At 40.6% G+C, this 20,771-nt stretch overlaps 1 protein-coding gene across 1 annotated transcript in view; it reads right to left on the bottom strand.

Moving 5' to 3' along the window:
• RNF150 (ring finger protein 150) overlaps positions 1–20,771 on the bottom strand; it is a 257,733-nt gene that overhangs the window by 51,088 nt on the left and 185,874 nt on the right. Inside the window, exons 5-6 of the mRNA XM_082390888.1 lie at positions 5,921–6,017; positions 71–281 (exon numbers count right to left, since the gene is read on the bottom strand). Of these exons, the coding sequence (XP_082247014.1) occupies positions 71–281; positions 5,921–6,017 (308 nt within the window). The remainder of the gene's footprint in view (positions 1–70; positions 282–5,920; positions 6,018–20,771) is intronic.

The raw sequence follows: 20,771 nt of genomic DNA on the forward strand, positions 1-20,771 counted from the left end.
CTTTTTCCAATTCCCACGAGGCAACAGCCTTTTGGAATATGGCACTGGTATGTGGCGCAGCAGAACTTACTGTTGGTGGTGAAGATGATTTCTCCCTCCTGCGGGGTGGGATCTGTGTCCTGGACCACCTGCAAGGCTCCCACAGTCCGGACAGCAGGGTCCAAAGTGACTGAGCTTTCATTTACGGTTGTGTCGCTTGCGCCGGTGATCTGGTTGGTTGACGGACCTCCCAGAGATCCCTCGAAGTCAGTGGGCAAGTCGTCCATGCAATCGGCATTGGGCTGACAGGAGCAGAAAAGGACCTATCTTAGTGTATATCATCAAGTTAGAGATGAGATGTCTACAGCCTAAATATTTTGTCCTGATGGAAAACCAAGTTCTTTACTGTTTTCTTCCTGAACCACTTTATTGAAAGACATTCCACATATAGTTCCTGTAATTAACATGAAAACATCTTCCAAAATTTTCTTTCCAAAGGTTCCGTTTAGATCTACAGACAAGGTTTTAATTCCAGGAGTAGCACTAGCCATACATTAATATAATTACATAGGGAGAATAATATGACACCTATTTATAACGATAGCTCTTCCTTATCTCTAGTGTTTACTTCTCGTATAGGAAGTAGCTGACACCCTGATAATTAGCCCCACAGACCCATGTGTTGTTTGCAAACAGACTGATGGCATGAGAGGGGAGACAGAATCTGACTCGTGAATTGTGCATCAGAGATACACACATATACATAAACAAACGCACACACAAACACAAGAGCACAGGGTGAGGTGTTGTTAAACACAAGCCAAAAAACCAGCTGCAGAGCAAAGCCCTATTTACATAACATGCAATTGATGGTACATTTGTCAAATCCTCTAAGTTAAAATCTTAGAATCATAAAACTAGGGTGAGACCATCTACTTTAATTACCCACTCACTACAGGACTCTCCCTCCCAATAGTCCTCACAGCTCCACTTGAAAAATGTAGAGATGGGAGTCTCTGGGCCTCGCAAGGCAGCCTCTGTCGGCCAGCTTCTCTTATCGGGCAGCGGGGCAGTTTTACTCTATGGTCTCAGTTCTGCTGGCTGAAGTGGTGTTGAATATATTGATATCTCTTCCACAAACAGCTTTTAAAAAATGATTTTCAGTTGTTCTGCCTCTGACCAAGCTCATAAAAATTATTTTTTAAAGGTGGTGGAGGAGAGATATGGTCTTGAGAACGGCTGTTAATCACACTTTTTGCTCCACTCTGGATAGTGACATTGCCTTGAGCGACGACAATGACACGGTTTTGCACCCCGTCCAAGGATGCAGATCAGGGTGGGCGGGCTTGGGTGAGGAGAATTCTAGGTTGACACTGTCTGAAATAACACCACAATGACTAGATTGTGTGCAAAGTTCATTGAAAGAGAAAATCTACCACTCATGGGCTCATTGGGAGCACAAAGCAAGAAATTCAAACTGCTGGACTCTTGTCCTGGATTTCCATTCTCAAACCAAGTCTCCCAAGCCCCACACCTGTGGTTCCAACAGTCAGCTGGAAATCTCCATTATCCCACAAAAACTTCAAATTCAGCTCATTCCCTTTCCTTCATATTCTCTTTGTGTTCTGCCGTCTCCATCTCTATTGGCAGTGGGCCAACTCCTTGAAATTCGAGTTGTCGAAAGTCAACTCATTGAATGACTGATCCGCCAAATTTACTGATTGAGATTACTGGACATGAGCGGGTATGTTCTGAACGCTTCTTACCCCATTACCAGTTCCCAATCTCCCTCTAGTTTCTTCCCCGGTATACTTCATTCTCCACTTTTTCACCAGAGCACTCTTTTTTTTTTTTTAAAAAAAGCACAGGTATGATTCTTTTTCTTTTTTTCCTCCTAAAGAATGAATGACAAGCTCCTTAGTATAGCAAAACAGGCACTGTACAGTCTGGCCCCAGCCTTCTCTTCTGGCCCTACTACCTTCAGCCTTTGGAAACACACAGAATAAACTATATATTCCCTATTTCAGCGCCTTAGCATATGCTGCTCTTCCACTCGGGATGACAGTTGCCCAAATCATCGTCCCCTTCCCCTCTCCCATCCCAAGGTCTCAAACTAACCCTGGTGAACTCCTAATCATCCCTCAACTCCCAGGCCAAATGTCTCTTTGCTAAGTAGTGCTCCCTCCCAGGTAGTCATCTTTGACACTGTAACTCTTTTCACACTTCTCCCACTGTTACAGTCATTTGCTACTGTGTTAGTCTCACTCTACTAGCCCACAAGCTTTTTTTTAAATTCCAGTTTTACTGAGATATAATTGGCATGGCATATTGTATTAGTTTAAGTTGTACAACATGATGATTTGATACGTGTGTATGTTGCAAAACGATCACCACAATAAGTTTAGTTAATATCCATCACCTCACCTGGTTACAAAATTTTTATTCTTGTGATGAGAACTTTTAAGATCTACTCTCTTAGCTACTTTCAAATATACAATACAGTATTGTGTATTGTATTAGAGTCACCATGCGGTGTATTACATCCCCGGGACTTACTTATTTCGTAACCGAAAGTTTGTACCTTCTGACCCCCTCACCCATTTCACCCTCCCCACTTCCTGCCCCTGGCAACCACAAATCTGTTCTGTTTCTATGCCACGTAGATTCCACACACAAGTGAGACGCAAGCTTTTTAAAGTGAAGCAATTACACTATATTGACCTTGAGTTCCAAGCCCTCACATAGTACCTGACAATTATTAAGTGCTCAGTAAATGTTGATTTGGAAATTTTATCTAAGTCTCAGTTTACTGCTCTGAAAACTTGGGAATGTTAGTATCTGCCCAGATCCGAGATCAGTGAAGGGAAGATTTGAGAAAATACTTAAAGAAATTCAATTTCTGGGCAAAGGTAAAGTATGCCTTTGAAGGGTAGCAGAGTATGCCACTGCCAAAATATGCTATGTTGGCATAGAAATTGTTTTTAGCTGAAACAATTGAGAACTGGGTAAAGAAATGCTCTCTGCCTTCCCCCTATTTGCCTAAAAGCAAGACATAAATTTGTAAGGGGGTCCCCCTCTCTGTACCAGAAAGGGAAGAACATTCTTATCACCAGTGACTGGGAGTTGACGCCAAAATGGAACATACAACAAACCTAACTGACATGCCCTTATCTGCCATTGGTTTCCCCCATATATTTACCTCCCCACAATTTGCTGTCCTAGAAACTCAAAGTCCTTTCCCTTTGTCTTGTCACTTCTCTAAAAATTTATTGCTCTTTTTTGAAGATGCTACAGAAGCCGAAGTTCTAACCACCCCTCTGAGTCACTCATCGCCAAGTGCTCCTATGTGCACACACGATGCATGTGTTCATAAACTTCTGTTTGATTTTCTCTTCTCAATCTGTCTTGTACAAGTCTAATTTACAGGGCCCAGCTGGAGAACCGAGGAGGGTAGAAGAAAAAATAACTTCTTTCCCTCCACTATGCTATGTAAAGATGCAGATCCAAATTGTGTGCGGGTATCAGGGAGGAAAAGAGTTCCAAGTGAGGATCCCTGTGCTGGCTGTTCTTCCAGCCATAAGCATCTGAATGTGACCACAGATGCAAGAACAACTGACATATTTTTCACAATGTTGACTCTGCTTGTTGATCAAGTTCCTGTTTTCTCTGTTTTTTCTTTTTATAGCGTTATTTTATTAGTTTTGAGGCAGGGTGTTCGCTTTTACTTTGTGGGCTAGCAGGAATAGTGTTACGTCTCTAACAGAGGTGAGTAGAGGAAAAGAGAAAGAGCGAATTAGTTCAGTGAGACTGTTAATGAGAGCACGAACGAATAATGTGGCTTAGATACAATATTTAACAGACCCACCTTACAGAATCTCACAGTTTATATCCACTCGAAATCGTTCATCAAATAGAATAATATTTTGAATAGAAACCCAATTTATATACCTCTAAGAGAAATGACAGTCATAATGTTTAGTAAGAGATGTCAAATACCATCTGTAAGTGAACAGCCTATATAGGCTTTCAAATTCAGGTTAGCAGGGAGAACTCCTCAAATAAACCAGATGCGAAATAGTTAGGGACTAGTGAATATACCAGCTGCACGGGATTTTCTATTCGTTTACAATCATCTTATTTATACCAGGATAATAGTGATAGGAGATGGTGTGTGCTGGGATAAAAAAGGCCCGTGTTATACGGTACCTTACAGGAGCACTTACGGATGTGATCTGTCATCCTGCAAAGACACCCCCTAGACCTGACTGGAGAGAAATAGGATGAAGCACTTGAATGTAGATAAGGGGATTGAAAACACTCTGACAATAAAGGACCTGGCCCTGTCAGGTTCAGTCTTTTATTTCTCTTGGCAAAATATAATGGGAGAAGATACCACTGTAATAGGAATTTCACCATCCGTGAGCCGTGCTCTCATTCTTTAGTTCATTTTAGAGAAATCCACTTACAAAATGAAAATGTCCCCAGCTCTTAGCTTTCCACTTATATTTACTTGCCTTACAGCACGGGCAGGCACAAGGCTACTCAGTTAACAACAACAAAACAAAGACTAAAGTCAGACACCGGTAAGAACCAGTTAGAGCCAGAAATGTGGAACATGCAAACAGCGAGTTTAATTTCCTAAGTCCCTAGTATCTGAGAGAGATGTTGGGTTTTTACTCATGTTTCATGTTCACTGTCAGTGATTTTCACCTTGAAGGTATTATGCCTTCACAACTCTGGTCTGAAAATTTAATGCATTGCCTTTCAAAACCTAGCTCAAAGCTATAGTCACACAAATCGATTTGTGTTTGGTGTATCGACTGTTAAAAAAAAAAAAAAAAAATCAGCATACACCTGGCAGGGAGGCAGGGTAGAAAATTCAGCCAATCCATGACCTCGTGATGCTTCAGGTGTGCCCTCTCAAACAGAGTCACTCTGATCTTCCTGGGATAATTAGCCCTTTGGCATTAAAGGAAGCCTTTGATATCTGATCTGATCCTTTCTTCTTCAGTGACATCTTGGGACTTTTAAAATTCTATTTATTCTCTGCCATTAGTAGTGAGGAATGACAAGAGGAGGAGATAGCAAAGCGGAGGGGGAAGGGGGAGGCCGGTCTCTGTATGCTGTTTGTCTAGCTTCTTTCAGACGGCGCCTACGTTGTTCCCACATCTCTGCGCAGCCCTCGGGTCTGGTGGCCTGGCTTGCTTCCTGCCCTCACCACGGCAGATGGTGTCTCACCAGCCCGTGGCCTTCACTCGATATGGTCCCTGAAAAGTCTTTCCCTGGAGCATCAAGCCAGCCAGCCGGGGGGATTCTCTTTGCACAGGGGGAATGACTAAGTTTGATAAAACATATAACTGAGGGCGCCAGCTTGAGGGTAGCGCTAGAATTCAGTGGTTGTGGCTCTGGTTTCCTCCTCACTCAAGCTCGCCACGGAGATCTGAGTTCAGCAGAGGCCCCTGAGCCAGATTCCCAGTGGATGGCCTCCCCTCCCATCGTTGGGAAGAGCTTGTTTCCTCTGGAAGCTAGGCGATGGTGGGGAAACATCAGAAAGTGTGGCGTGCGGGTCTGCTTGATGACAGCGCAGGTAAATGACACAAGAGTGTCATCAGTGTACAACTGGCCCCAGAGGCCTCTGTGGGTGTCCCACCTGCTCTCACCCGCTGCAGCCCAGAAGAGGGGCCTGTGAGCTGCTCAGGCAGCATCTCAACTCACAGACAAATACAATGGACATGCCGAGAGGGTCACGATGTCCTCAGATTGAGAAAAAATGAGAGGAGAAATATATCCAGGCATGGGAGTGCTCTGAGGGCCTCATCAGGTGACGCCACTGCTATGGGATTGAGGGGACACAGAAAATCCAGGGATGCTGTTTTCGCCCTGCTTTGTGGGAAAGGCAGAAAGACAGACACAACGATGCTGGAGGCTGTGCTGTGCTTACCGGGATCCCTAGGGCTTTAAGAATGTTCATCTTGCACATGGGACAGGTGCGATGGTCTAGGAGCCAGGGGTCAACACAGGACTTGTGGAAAAGATGCCTGCAATGAGAACCATACATCTTAGCGCGGCGGTACCTGCGGAGAGCACCTAGTCCACTCCAGCCCAGAGACCTGTCCAAGGTCACGCACTGCTCGCTGGCAGAGCCAAGACTCGGACCTCCATCTCCGAACACCTGGGCCAGTAATGCTTCCTGTTACACCCTGCGGTGATACAGTCAACATCTGTCTGGCTCCCAGGAGGGTCCGCTATGATTTGCAGCTGAGCCTTCCAAGTTTCAGAAAATGCAGAGAGTGTAGAAACAGAGAAATTTCTCTCTTTCTCGACAGGAAGAATCTTGAATGGAAAGAAGGCAAGTGGGGAAATTTGCACAGACCTTGCAGGATAACCTGAGAGTTGCTACTTTTAAATCAATCCAAAATTTCTTTTCCTACAGTCAGAAGAAAACTGCAAAATAAAGCCTCATTTCTGTAGATATTTGGGGTCTCACACAAAAGGGCAGAAGAGCTCCTGCAAGCATTTCACAGCACAAGTGATGTTTTAAGTTGATATGGCTGGTGGCTCTCACATCAGAAGCCAGAGTGAGAGGTACCGTAAGCTTTCCTGTTTGTACAGCTGATGCGCTCAACTCCATCGCCAGCCTCATGCGCCAGCCCTCTGGAGCCTTCCTCTGAGTGACAGGATAAGGGGGGCATTTAGTAGGTGCGGGGGTGGGGAGTCCTGACTAAACTTCCTCTCAACGTGGCCCACAAGAGCCCACTCAGAGACGTTAGGGGCTGCTCGAATCAGAAGCTTGTCTTCTCACGCACACGACTCCAGACCCCAGGCAGAAGCAGTCAGAATTTCCTGCCTGGGGCAAGAAGAGAGAGAACCATCTGTCAAGTATGAGGGCATCCTTAGGACACGCCATCCATGCTGCACTATTCCTGGAACGCTTGCACTCTCTTCCCTCACTCTCATCTTTTATGGTGCTAACAGTTGTAACAGCTGTCTTTGCATTAGAAGGCTTGAGGTTACAATGCGTACCAAGGATCCCTCAAATCAGAGAAGAGTTCAAGAAGTGCCACTTCTGAAACTGACGTGGAGAAGAACCCGTGTCCCAAGGATAGCATTAGCTGTGTACAGGACACGATCGGATTGGGGATTAGGAAAAGGAGAGGAGCAACCTGAATGTGTCGTGTGTTTCCAGGTCATTATTTAGAATGCCCTACAGATTTACTGCTCACAAGTAAATATATCCCATTCATTCATTCCTTTATCCGTGCATCCACGTGACTCGTAATATCTGTCAAAAACTGTGCTCATCACTGGGAATCAGCACGATAGTGATTTGGCTCCTCCTCTTTGGGAGGATAATCGGAGAGGCAGACACTAATAAAACAGAGATAAACTACTTCACGACCATAGCGCTAAGTACACATTAGCAGAACACGGAGTTGGTAGGGGGCTTGTACCTGGGAGATGTATCCTAGTTTGGGTACACAGAGAAAGTTTCCCTGACGAGGTGCCTTAGTTCAGACCCCGGAGGGCTACACAGACATTGTCCACAGGAAGGGGAGGAGAGGAAGAAGAGTCTTCTAGGCAGAATGACTGGCTTGTACAAAAGCCCTGACCTGGGCACAGGAAGAAGGCCAGTGCCAGGGCAGCAGCAGGAGGGAGGGGCTGATGCGGGGTGAAGTGTCCCCCTGCACCCCTACCCCAAAGCAATAATCGACCTCTCTGTGTTCAGGCTCTACGTTCAGAAAACAAGTGCCTGATCTAAATTTGCTCACCCACTGGTGTTCCTTCTGGGGAAAAGAAAGTCAGACATTCTGGTCCCTTTGACCATTCCTGGGAGGCAGGCTCTGTTGTGTTTCCTGCACATGTGCTGGAAGTCAGAAAGACAGCAGGGTCAATCATTAGCTGTTTTAGCCTAAATAAATCACAACATTCCCACGTCTCCTCTGCCTCATGTGTAAGATGAAGGTACATCTATTCCTGCAGAGGAGGCTTCCCTGAGTCTCCCACACACAGAAGCTGGTACTTACTCTTACACCCTGAGTGACTTCTCTGTCTGCACTGGTCATTCTTACATCTCCTCTCTGATGGTTAGTTTCATGTGGCAACTTGGCTAGACTATAGTACCAGTTATTCAATCGAACACTGATTTAGGGTAGTCTGCAGATGTGACTCATATCTACAGTCTGTTGACTTTAAATAAAGGAGATTATTCTAAATAATCTGGGTGGGCCTGATCCAATCAGTTGAAGAGCCTTAACAGCAAAACTGGTTTCCCTGAGGAAGAAAAAACTCCGCCTCAAGATGGCAGCACCAGTCCCTGCTCAGCGTTTCCAGCCTGTAGACCTGCCCTACAGATTTCAGGCTTGCCAGCCCCTACCATCACATAAGCTAATTCCTTAAGAATATATAGTGGGATACAGTGGCTGTCTGGAGAACTCTGACTGCTACATCCTCCAACGAGAATACAAGCTCTACGAGAGCAAAATCTTCATTTATCTAATTCACTGTTAGATCCCCAGCAACTAGACTAGATCTTGGCACACAGAGGATGCTCCAGAAATATTTGCTACATGAATGGATATTTCTCAAAAGGCCTGGAACTCCTCACTGCCTACACATGGCCATCAAGTCCCACGGACTCATTCTTCCTAAATCTCTTCTACCTTCATTGCCTATTTTCTTTTTGCCATGCCACTCCCTCATTCATGATCTCATTAACTGTTTTTCTGTGTTGTTGTACTAACATCTAAACCGCCCTCCACGCCACCAATCTTTCCCTGTTCTTTTCATCCCACTCATCCTTGCCAGATTTATCTTCGCCCAGAAAAGTGCTAGTTACGTCACCCCCTTGTTCCATTCTGTTCTGCACTAGGAGCTGGGCACCAAGATGAATAAGACAAGGTCCTTTCCTTCAAGGCGGTATCACAGTGCTTCAGTGGTTCCCTGGGAACTCCAACAGAAAAGGTCATTGAAGAGTCACCCTTATGGATCCATCATTTTCTGGCTGTTTGATCTTAGGCAAGGATTAGCTCTCCAAGACTTCATTCCTCATCTGTGAAATTTTGTTTTATATGGAAATTTTGTCTTATATTGTATGGAGTTTGCCAGTGATTGAGTCTGTGTGTGTGTGTGTGTGTGTGTGTGTATTTGTGTATGAGAGAGAGGGAATAAATAATGTCCATGAAGCTTAAACTATAAGTCCTGATCATCCTTAATTGTAAGCTATCATTCATCTTATTAATACCACTATTACATCTTGTTTTTAGATATTAGGTTATCACTCTGATTTCTACTCTAAACTTTCTAGTGCTGAAAGCAAGTAACTGTAAATTTAAAAAAAAATCAAAGGGGGAACTAAGGACAACAAAAACAGTGCTAAAATGATACACAGGGTGATCGTGTTGGCTATTAACTAACATTCATTTATTCCTAATACCATATTTCTTGTGTTGACCAAATAGGAAGACTACTTCCTTACAATTGGGATTGCAAACAATTTTTTCCCTCCCATATGGAAAGAAAAATAAAAGTCACTAGACTAAATAAATAAAGGAACAGGGAAAGAATCTGGAGTTTAGTGAAATGCACCAACAGTTCAACAAACATCTCTAGGGCCAAGTCTATCTCACTCATTCTATTTGTACAACTCGCAGCAGGGCACTGTCCCTTCCCACGTTGTAACAAAGGCTGCATGAGAAAGCACATACAGAGGAACAACGGGATGAGATAGTCTATCTCCTAATGATCCTGACAAGCTGGAAATACAACCGAGGGTTGACCAAAACTCTTCTCCTATCTTATTCACCAAAGGGAAGCATACCTTTTACAAAGAGTTCTTCAAACCCCTGACAAAAGATGACGCCAACCACTGCATCATAATGCTGAGATGATTATGAATAATATAATAAGTTCCCATTTGGGGGGCAGGAATGACAAACCCCTGCTAAGCTTGTTTCCACATCTTTGCATTCTTATTTATTTATTTATTTATTTTTAAATTAAAAAAAAACTTTTATTGAAGTATAGTTGATTTACAACGTTGTGTTAGTTTCAGGTGTACAGCAAAGTGAATCAGTTATACATATACATATATCCATTTTCTTTTCAGACTCTTTTTCCCATATAGGTCATTACAGAGTATTGAGTAGAGTTCCCTGTGCTATCCAGTAAGTCCTTATTAGTTATCTATTTTATATATAGTGGTGTGTATATGTCAGTCCCACTCTCCCAATTTATCCCTTTCCTCCTTCCCCCCCGGTAAACCTAAGTTTGTTTTCTACATCTGTGACTCTACTTTTGTTTTGTAAATAAGTTCATTGGTACCTATTTTTTAGATTCCACATATAAGCAATATCATTCTTGTTTTCTATTGTCCTTTCACCTATATGTGCAATTCCCCCCTCAATTAAATGACAGGTTTTCCCCACCAGGAGGCAGAAGGGGACTGTTCTGGCTTTTCTATCTCATTTACTTTTGCAGGCTTTCTTAGACCCTGCTACCCTGCCACGGAGGTTAGGATCCTGGGGCTTTCCTTTTGACACTAATGCAAGCTGTTTCATTCCCCTTGATGAAATAGTGCTCAAAGAACGTGAGTCACTCAGGGACCAAAGAATCCCATTCTCCTAGGCAACATGTTTAGATAAGATCTATCCAGTGCTTCTATGGGGAGTCAAAATGTTTCTTCAGAGCTTCTGAATCTTATTTGCAAAGTTGTCAATGATTTAAGAGTCAGTGTTTAATGAATAAACAGAATTTAATTAATAAACAATATCTACTGGTTATCAAATGCCTGCTTTGTATCAAGCACGTTACATACATTATTCATTCACGACAGCCCTATGAGGTAGAAATTATTGTTCCCATTTTATGGAGGAGGAAGCTGAAGCTGGTTAAAGTAAATTAAATTATCCAAAGAGCTAGTAAACTGCAGAGCTGGGACTCAAACCCAGTCCTACTCTCGGTGTTTGTACCTAAATCTACACTCCACGTCCTTCCTTCCCACACTGAACTGTCATGAACAAGACAGGGGGAGTTGTGGTAACTTTGTTTGTTTGTTTGTTTATTTATTTATTTATGGCTGTGTTGGGTCTTCATTGTGGCTCACGGGCTCTAGAGCGCAGGCTCAGTAGTTGTGGCGTATGGGCTTAGTTGCTCCGCGGCATGTGGGATCTTCCCGGACCAGGGCTCGAACCTGTGTCCCCTGCATTGGCAGGCGGATTCTCAACCACTGCACCACCAGGGAAGCACCCCAATGTATTTTTGTGCTCCAGCTTCAAGGGGGCAGTACCTTAGTTACAGAGGTTGGGAATTGAGCAAAACCAGAGGAAAAGTCACCTGCCTTAAGTGTATTCATTTGGCTACAGAAGGAAAAGCTGTCAAATATTGGCCTCATCAGGCCTACACTTAGCTATCAGTCTGCTTGCTTTATTTGGAAAGACGGTAACACTGGCCTCGAAATGCTTTGTCCTCCCCCGCTCTCCACTGCCCAATAAATCTGGTAAATGTTAGTTGGCAGCTCCATTACTTTTGCACAAGTTTTCAAATCTGTATCATGAAGTATCACAGAAAGAAATATCCACTTTTTTTCAAGGCTCTTCCCAACCTGGTCTGGTTTCTCTTTCCTGCCTTAGCTTTCTAAAATACAAATATGATATCACTCCCCACATGTGAAATGCTTCAGCTGCTTCCCACTGCCTACAACACAAAGTCTCAGCACACAAAGAAGGCTCACCCAATCTGGTCCTTGTCACATCTTCTGCTCTACCCCCATGTTTACCTCACATTCTCACCATAACTCTGGAGTGTCCTTCTCAATTAAAAAAATTTTTTTTTGGTGTGGCAAATCTTGCTCATAATTCAAGTCACAGCTCAGATGTCCCTTCTCTTCCCTGAACATCCCACCCCTTTTCTCCAAACTGCCAAGGACAGTCGGTTTCTTTTCTTTTTCTTCCTATTTTGTTTTCTCACATATGTCGCAGCAGCTGAGTATGTGCTCTGCTTTCAGGGTTTGAAGACCCCTCCTTAGTTCTGTGATCTTTGGCAAGTAATTTAAGTTACCTGTGGCTCAGTTTTCTCTTCTATGTTTTATGACAATGTCCTTCAACTGACAGCCCTCTGAAGTAATAGTCTGTGATAACCCAACAGAGGGTTTTTATCACAGTTAAAGGCCAAAAGACACAAAGAAGAACAAATGGAGCCCAAAGTTAGTAGAAGGAGAGAAATAACAAGATTAGAGCAGAAATAAATGAAATAGATGCTAAAAAGACAACAGAGAAGATCAATGAAACTAAGAGCTGGTTCTTTGAAAAGACAAACTAAATTTACAAGTCCTTAGCTAGACTCATGAAGAAAAAAAGAGAGAGGACCTAAATAAATGAAATCAGAAATGCAAGAGGAGATGTTATCATTGATAACCACAGAAGTACAAATGACCATAAGAGACTATTATAAACAATTATATGCCAACAAGTTGGACAACCTAGAAGAAATGGATAAATTTCTAGAAACGTACAATCTACGAAGACTAAATCATGATGAAATAGAAAATCTGAACAGACCAATTACTAGTAAGGAGATTGAATCAGTAATCAAAAATCTTCAACAAGTAAAAGTTCAGGACCAGATACCTTCACTGGTGCATTCTACCAAACATTCAAAGAAGAACTAATACCAATTCTTCTCAAATTCTTCCAAAAGATAAAAGAGGAGGGAACTCTTCCAAACTCATTTTATAAGGCCAGCATTACCCTGATACCCAAACTAGACAAGGACCTCACAAGAAAAGGAAATAGCGGCCAGTATCCCTGATAAACATAGGTGCAAAAATCCTCAACGAAATATTAGCAAAGTGAATTCAACAATACATTATAGAGATCACACATCATGATCAAGTGGGATTTACTCCAGGGATGCAAGTATGGCTCAACATCCACAATTATACCATATTAACAAAATGAAGGATAAAAGTCAAATAATCATCTCAATAGATGCAGAAAAAGCATTTGACAAAATTCAACATTTATGATAAAAACTCTCAACAAAGCAGGTATGGCAGGAAAGTATCTCAACATAATGAAGGCCAGATATGACAAACTCACAGCTAATATCACATTCAATGGTGAAAAGCTGAAAGGATGTCCACTTTAGCTACTTTTATTCAACATGGTATTGGAAGTACTAACCAGAGCACTTAGACAAGAAAAAGAAATAAAAGGCTTCCAAATTGGAAAGGAAGAAGTAAAACTGTCACTATTTGCAGATGACATATTATATATAGAAAACCTAAAGACTCCTTCAAAAAACTGTTAGAATGCATGAATTCAGTAAAGTTGCAGGATACAAAATCAATACTCAAAAATCTGTTGCATTTCTATACATGAATAACAAACTATTAGAGAAATTCAGAAAACGATCCCATTTACAACTGCATTAAAGAGAATAAAATACCTAGGAATAAATTTAACAAAGGAAGTGAAAGACTGCATATTGAAAACTATAAGACATTACTGAAAGAAACTGAAGAAGACACAAATAAATGGAGAGATAGTCCATGCTCATGGATTGGAAGAATCAGTATTGTTCAAATGTCCATACTACCCGGAGCAATTTACAGATTCAATGCAATCCCTATCAAAATTCCAATGGCATTTTTCAAAGAAATGGAACAAATAATCCTAAAATTTGTATGAAACCACCAACCCTCCCCTCCCAAATAGCCAAAGAAACCTTGAGAAAGAAGAACAAAGCTGGAGGCAACACATGCCCTGATTTCAAATTATCTTACAAAGCTATAGTAATTAGAACAGTATGGATAAAGAAATTGTGGTTATATACACAATGAAATATTATTCAGCCATAAAAAAGGATGAAACCTTGCCATTTGTGACAACATGAATGGATCTTGAGGACATTATGTTAAGTGGATAAGTCAGACAGGGAAAGACAAATACCGTATGATCTCTCTTATATGTGAGATCTAAAAACGAAGAAACAAACATACACGAGCTCATAGATACAGAGAACAGATTGGTGGTTGCCAGAGGTGTGGGATGAGGAGTGGGAGAAATGGGTGAAGGGGGTACAAAGGTAAAAAGAAAAAGAGAGAAAAGAAAAAAAGAAAGAAAGGGACAAAGGTTTGTTACTGCTTAGCTAATGTCATTCCAATGAATTGATAACCATTGATTGTTGATCTTATGTCCAGACAACTTAAAAATTATTTTGTCTGTTCTAATACACTTTCAATAATAGAGAATTACACTGTTGGTAAAAAATATTTCTTGCTAATTTTTTTGCCCAAACTCATTTTAAGACTTCAGATAAATGTGTCAAAACACTTGTAAAAATATTTCCTAACTAAAATCGGAAAAATGGAAATTAAAGAAGATCATTCTTTGTTCATAATTGGCATTTATTTTTAAATTTGATAATTGCTCATGTTGGCAATGGTGTAAACAGTCTTATATACTTTTGGTGGGAATGTAAATTGATCTGGTTAGGCAATATGGCAGAGTGGAATCAACTTTGAAATGCATAACTCTTTTGATCCAGTTAAAAAAAAAAGATTTCACTTTAGATTTATGTCTTCAAAGTGAGAATAAATTTAGGTTGTTAAGAAAACAAACGACAAAAAAAATTACCTGGCAAATAAGAAGCTAAAGTGTCATTCTTTAATTAACAGTAATTTAGCTCCTATTCCTTGCAAGTGAGTTTTCTATGGTAGAGGTTACTCTGGAAGCACTTTCCTTAACTTTTATGGACTCTAAAATATGAAAGAATTCTGCTTTCTTCTGGGGGCCTAATGAGGACATTATGGGGTTGGTGAGCCCATGCTCTGCCCAGACTGTCTGGTAGACATCACACTGGGCCATTCCTTCCGTGCAAATCTCATTTCAAGAATATTGATTTATGGATCTGGGCACAGGCATTACTCGGTTAGAAGGACCAAAATGGCATTGGTGATGACACTTACAGAATGTCAACGGAGCCCAGACAGTGTCATGAATATTGCTTAGGAGAAATGTACTCCATTCCTACCCAGAGGAAGGAAATCTAAAGTGCCCTCATTGATTTTAAGTAGGATTTCACTCCACCCTTGCTCCTAAAATCAGGTCAATTCAATGAGAACTTTGAAAAACACATGGACCTGAGCCAGACTTTCCCTCACCATCAAGTTACTTCCTTCCATGGTGTCTCATCTTCCTATGTCTCCTTTACAGAAAGTCCTTGCAGGGGTGGCATGCGGTGGTCATGCAGCGTTGTGAGGTCAGTTAAGCAGACACCAGCCTCTCCCTACCAGAAACTCTGTCCAACCAGCCCAGTGCCTCTCTGTAGGGCTGACTCTGCTATTGGGTTTGGTCTGAAATGTTTGGACCAATTTTGAGAAGCTGCATTTATCCCTGATGCTCCCTATTTACGTTAGTAAACATCATTTTTAAAAAAAGGAGAAAGAGGACACGGAAAGGGAAAAAAAGAGCTGTCACACAGAACCAGTTGTAACCATATCATGGCTGTTGTTATAAATACAATTGCTTTGTTTTGGCAAGCTAATCTGCTATGCTAGCAGTTTTACCTGATGAAGGGGAAAATAAAAGAACGCAATAAAGTAAATTATGGCTCACTTCAGTAGCACAAACACTGCCCTTCTGTGCAAAAGGCTGGTCTGTTTTCAGGCCCAGGATAACAAGATTGGAATCACTGTGGAGAAAGCAAATCCCTTAAAGCTGGGCTAGAGTTGATCTGGATTCCTTGGGGTTCTTAGACATTGGCTTAGAGTGAGATAGGGGTTTCTGAGGCAGACTTTTAGCCAAAACTAGAGCCCCAGAGAGTTGAGTGTATGGCAGAGCACCCTCATGGGGCAGGGGAAGGGTGGGGCTAAGGTGTCAATAGCCTAGCAGTGGTACCAGGACCTTGGAAAGAGTACTGGTCTAGAAGTCAGAAACCTCGCTGTGCTTTGGACCCTATGACCCTATGAGTTAAGGTTTTCTTTTAGTTAAATAATTCTAATTCTAATTCCAATTCTATTATAGGCTACTGTGAGATGCAAATTAGACAGTATATGTAAAAGAGCTTTGTAAACAGTAGAATGCTTTTCAAAGTATTGTAATAAATGGCCAGTTATTTCAGCCATTTGTCCAAAGTATTGGGTTTAAGTAGCATTAAAGAAAAACCAACAAAACTTAAAGAACTAAGAAGCTGCATCAGATCCTCTTGCTATGGAACTCAGTTTCTTTTTTAGCAACTGGAAGAAATCGATCCTTTCGGAATGCAAGTTCCGAGGGAATTGCAGAATTGTCTTCTTATAGAGTGTCTCATTCCTTTGGGTTCTGGCAGAGGGAAGCTCTGTGCTTAAAACTTGACCCTGGTCTAATTATATTGTTTGGCTGGGGTAGCAGAGCTGGTTGGCATTTGTCCCAAGTGTCTAGTTGATGAATATAAATGGGGATCAGGACATTTGAAGTCAGAATGTCATATTTAACAAGGTTATTAGAGTTCAAGACATCTTTTTGAAGGCGGCATTTGCTCTGTTGAAAATATAACAGAAAATAACACATCAGACATTTATCAATGCTGCCACATCTCCTTTCATGTTTCCTTCCTTTAATCCCCTAGATGAAGTGATAGCTAATTTTTGGCAGTTCATACACAAAAATCCAAAGTAATCAAAGAAAAAGAATTAGAATGCACCATCAACAAACTCTGAACTTACATTTTATATAATTTTGACTAATGTACAAAGTGAACTTTTTTTTTTAAGTCCACAATGTAGTTTCTTTGGTACTGTAAAATTTTCTTTCATTATTTTAAATGCATATACTGTATCTTAAGTAAGCTGGATGATTTCTAAGTAGGTATACATTTATGTACACACTACCCAGATGAAGATATACATTGTTTCTGTCACCCCAGAGAGCTCTCTCCTGCTCCTGTCCCGACAATATCCACTCCCTGCTATGAATCCGTCAGTAGGACTTCTGTCACCAAAGATTAGCTTTGCCTGTGATAGAATTTCATATAAATGGAATCATAAAGTATCTATTCTTTTTGCCTGGCTTCTTTGGTTCAACATAATTTTTTCAGATTCATCTGCGCTTTGATGTACATCGATCGCTGGTTTCTTTTTATTGCTGAGTAGTATTCCAGTGTATGACTGTACCCCAACTAATTTACAGACTTTTCTGTTGTTAGACCTTGGGGTTATTTTTTGGCTATTATGAATAAATGTGCTATGATGACCATTCTTGTACAAGTCTTTCTGTGAATGTATGCATTCATTTCTCTTGGGTATATATCCAAGAGTGAAATTGCTAGGTTAGAGGATAGTATGTTTAACTTCAGTAGAAACTGACAAATTTCCAAAGCAGTTGTGCCACTTTAAACTCCCACTATACTATATAACTTTTAATCTGGCAGAGTATGTAAAATTATGTTCCTGAAAAAATGAGTTCTAAAAATAACAGTTTTCATAAATAATGACTATTGAGTGGGATGCCTATACCAACATAAATTTCAGAGAAATTTGAAAAATGCAGTTAATTGCTCAGTTGTTTTATTATTATTATTTTTGGGGGGTAAAGAAAGATGAAAGAAGAGGAGATAAAAATAAAGATAAAAATTCATAAATTTTATAACTTTTTTCTATTAATCCAAAAGCATCATAAAAACCAAAAATATTTAAATCAGAAAAAACACTATTTACCAAAACATGAAAACAAAATGTTAAAAATAGTTAATACCACATTTTATCAGTTCTATGCCGTATCATTTTCCTCCCCCATTTTAACATCTCTGAAATCAGGAAGCATCTTACCATCAATGACGATTTACATTTACAGTAGATATGCCAACTAAAAATTGTTGCTTGCCATCTGGTTCTGAAAGAATGAAGTCACTAGCTACTTGCTGACCTTCAACACACCCTGAAAGGAGTTTGGGGTGGAGACCAGGAATGAGGCACTCTGTGCTCTGGGAAAACCTGGCAGAACAGGCCTTCAGACAGTTAGATATTTTCAGGAGAAGATTTTATGAGCCCAATTCCTTGCATCTTCTCATATCTAGAAAAGCACTAAAATCATTAATGGAGACATCTGCTCCTTGTGGCTAGCAGACACCTTCTTGTGACCAGCAGCAACCTTCTGCCAAAATGTGTGCTTGATTGCACGTATCCCCCTTCACCAAAATCACATATATTCCAACCTCCCCCTTCCACTTCTTCGGAACAGTGCCCTAGAGGTATCTGAGGCTGTCTCCCGGGCTATAGTCCTCATTAAGCCCCAAATAAAACTGAACTCACAACTCTCACTTTGTGAAAATTTTTCGTTGACAGATGCGATATGTGAAGAGCTTTGGTTAGTCAAGAATAAAATCTCAGAGAAATCAAAGACATGGGAATTAAAGCTAAGTGCTACCTTTGTATTCGGCTACTAGATGAGAAAGATGGTTAAATATGGTACTACTTCTTGGTTCCAAAAAAACACTAATGCAAGCACATCGTGCTAGTATGGGGTGTAAATTGTTAACCACCTTTCAGGAAAGCAGTTAGACAAAACTTATCAAGATCCTTTGGAAAGCACTTTTGACCCAGGAAGTTCACTTCTAGGAATATATCCTAAGCGATAAACACAGAAAAAAAAAAATAAACAGTTGAGATCATGATTTTATAATGATGAAAACTGGATGCAATTTAAATGCTGTACAATAGGGGGGACAGTTAAAGAAACTTCAATAACGGGCCATTATGCAACCACTAAAATATTTTAAGATAATTTCTAAAGTTACTGGAAAATGCTTACTTTTTAATATTAGAAGAGAAAGTAGAATAAAAATTATATTAATGGCCTGACACTACAATGTTTAACAAAATACATGGGATGCTTATATATATACATACATCATAAAAATTAAATATACTAATATTAATAATGATTATTTCTGGGTGGTGAGATTATTATTCTTCCTTACTTCTTTATACTTTTCACCATTTTCAAAATTTCTTACAATTAGCAATGAAACATTCATAGTTATTTTAAAAATATACAACGGCAGAGAAAAGAATGACCAATAATCTAATTTGCGTAACGTGGGCATGAAAGAGTAAGTCAAATCTTATGAAAATCAGCCAGCATTCACCACTTTTTTAAAAAAAGGAACTTGGAAAAAAATCTGTTCCTAATCAAGCATATGTAACAGGCACAACAGGGTAAAGTTAGGACAGACCATTTCTGCTTGGCTAGAAAGTATCCCTTTGTTTTCCACTTCACAACTTATAAGGCTCAGAGTCGGAATCCTGATCACATTAGAGTGTTCTGTAAATTTTTTTTTACCCGTAAAGAGGTTGGAATCTTCTGTTCACACAGACATTCAGTTCATTTGACTCATCTTAAAATTAGATGGGTCCTGGGGTTAGAAATCTTAAGGGGCTAGTGTCTTTTATTGGGCTTTCCATAAAACTCGTGATTTCTGAAGTTTTCAAATATTAAAGTGACGTTCATTTCTACATCAGGTTATAATTCTTCTTTATGTTATGTTCTTTATTATGATCATGTTGTGTCTGGTAGGGAGAGTGAATGAGAGCCCCTAAGTTCACAGATGAATATCAGAGTCCAACTGTGATGTTGCCTTCAGTTGTCATTAAAGGACCCAAGACCTGGATCCCACATCAAAGTTTCAGGAGAAGCAGGGGAAGCTATGAACTGCCCCGGTGGGTTTGGTTGGAAGCATCCAATGGGAACAAGGAAACTCTCTGGGACAGAGTGAATAAGCAGAGAGAGAGGCCCATCGGATGCAAGCCACCGGTGGTAACGCACTTGTCACGTAGGCACGGTGCTCTCACCTACATTAGCTCCGTAAATCTTACTAATTTGATTTTAAGGAGGCTGGTCCTTGGCAGGCAAGTCACTCTGGAAGGCTTAGGATTCGTGTTTGTTCAGAAAGCTTTACAAATGGATCCCTCTTCTGTTTGTCATGTACCTTTTTACTAGATCTCTCCCAGAGCTGCTTCTCTTGTAGAGGAAAATGTCACCTGTCCTTACGGACAGGAGTTAATGGATTGTTAATGGATCCATTGTTAATGGAGCTGAGGAGTCAATAAGTAGGTCCATGTTAAAAGTATACATACATCAGTCACATCAACTGAGAAAGGAAAGTAGCTGGTTATTTGGGTAGATGGACAAAGATGACGTATAAGCCTCTTGTCAACTGTAGATACGTGGTATGTAACAGACCTCCGCTGAATTCATTGAATTAGAAGACCAAATCTTGGCTTTGACTTTTCAACAGCCTTCAAAAAATTCCTTTTCCAAATCTCCAGGCCTATCCCTTTTAATATCTCTCTAACTGAAATGTCATTAGAAATTCCTTTGCAAATTAGGGTTTGTATTGCCCCGATTTGCACATACAAGCTTTATTTGTCCTTCTCTATTCATTTGTTCTGTACTTTAACAGTAACTATTTATTCTGTTTTCTCTTTTCAGTCTGGCATATTATTGTGTTAAATCTCCATTTCATCTCTTTCAACACCAGTGTGGTGAGTCATGTTCTGATCTTTGTAAAAATGTAGACTCAAGTTTCAAAGAAGAAAGAAAAAAGAAACAGTATGATATATTCTATGTCCTGAATTAGTAAAGAGATCTCTTACACAGGTACAATTGAAATTTAGCCTCATTTCTAAAACAGAGAGATGAGAAAGAGGAAGGATAGCATAGCATTTACACATAGAATCCAACAATTGTCTACCCAAAATGGAACTCTGACTAAATGACCCAGTTATGGGATTGTTTTGGGATGAATAACTCAGAAGA

Source organism: Balaenoptera borealis, assembly GCF_965194805.1.
Source record: "Balaenoptera borealis genome assembly, chromosome: 4".
Classification (NCBI taxonomy): Eukaryota; Metazoa; Chordata; class Mammalia; order Artiodactyla; family Balaenopteridae; genus Balaenoptera; species Balaenoptera borealis.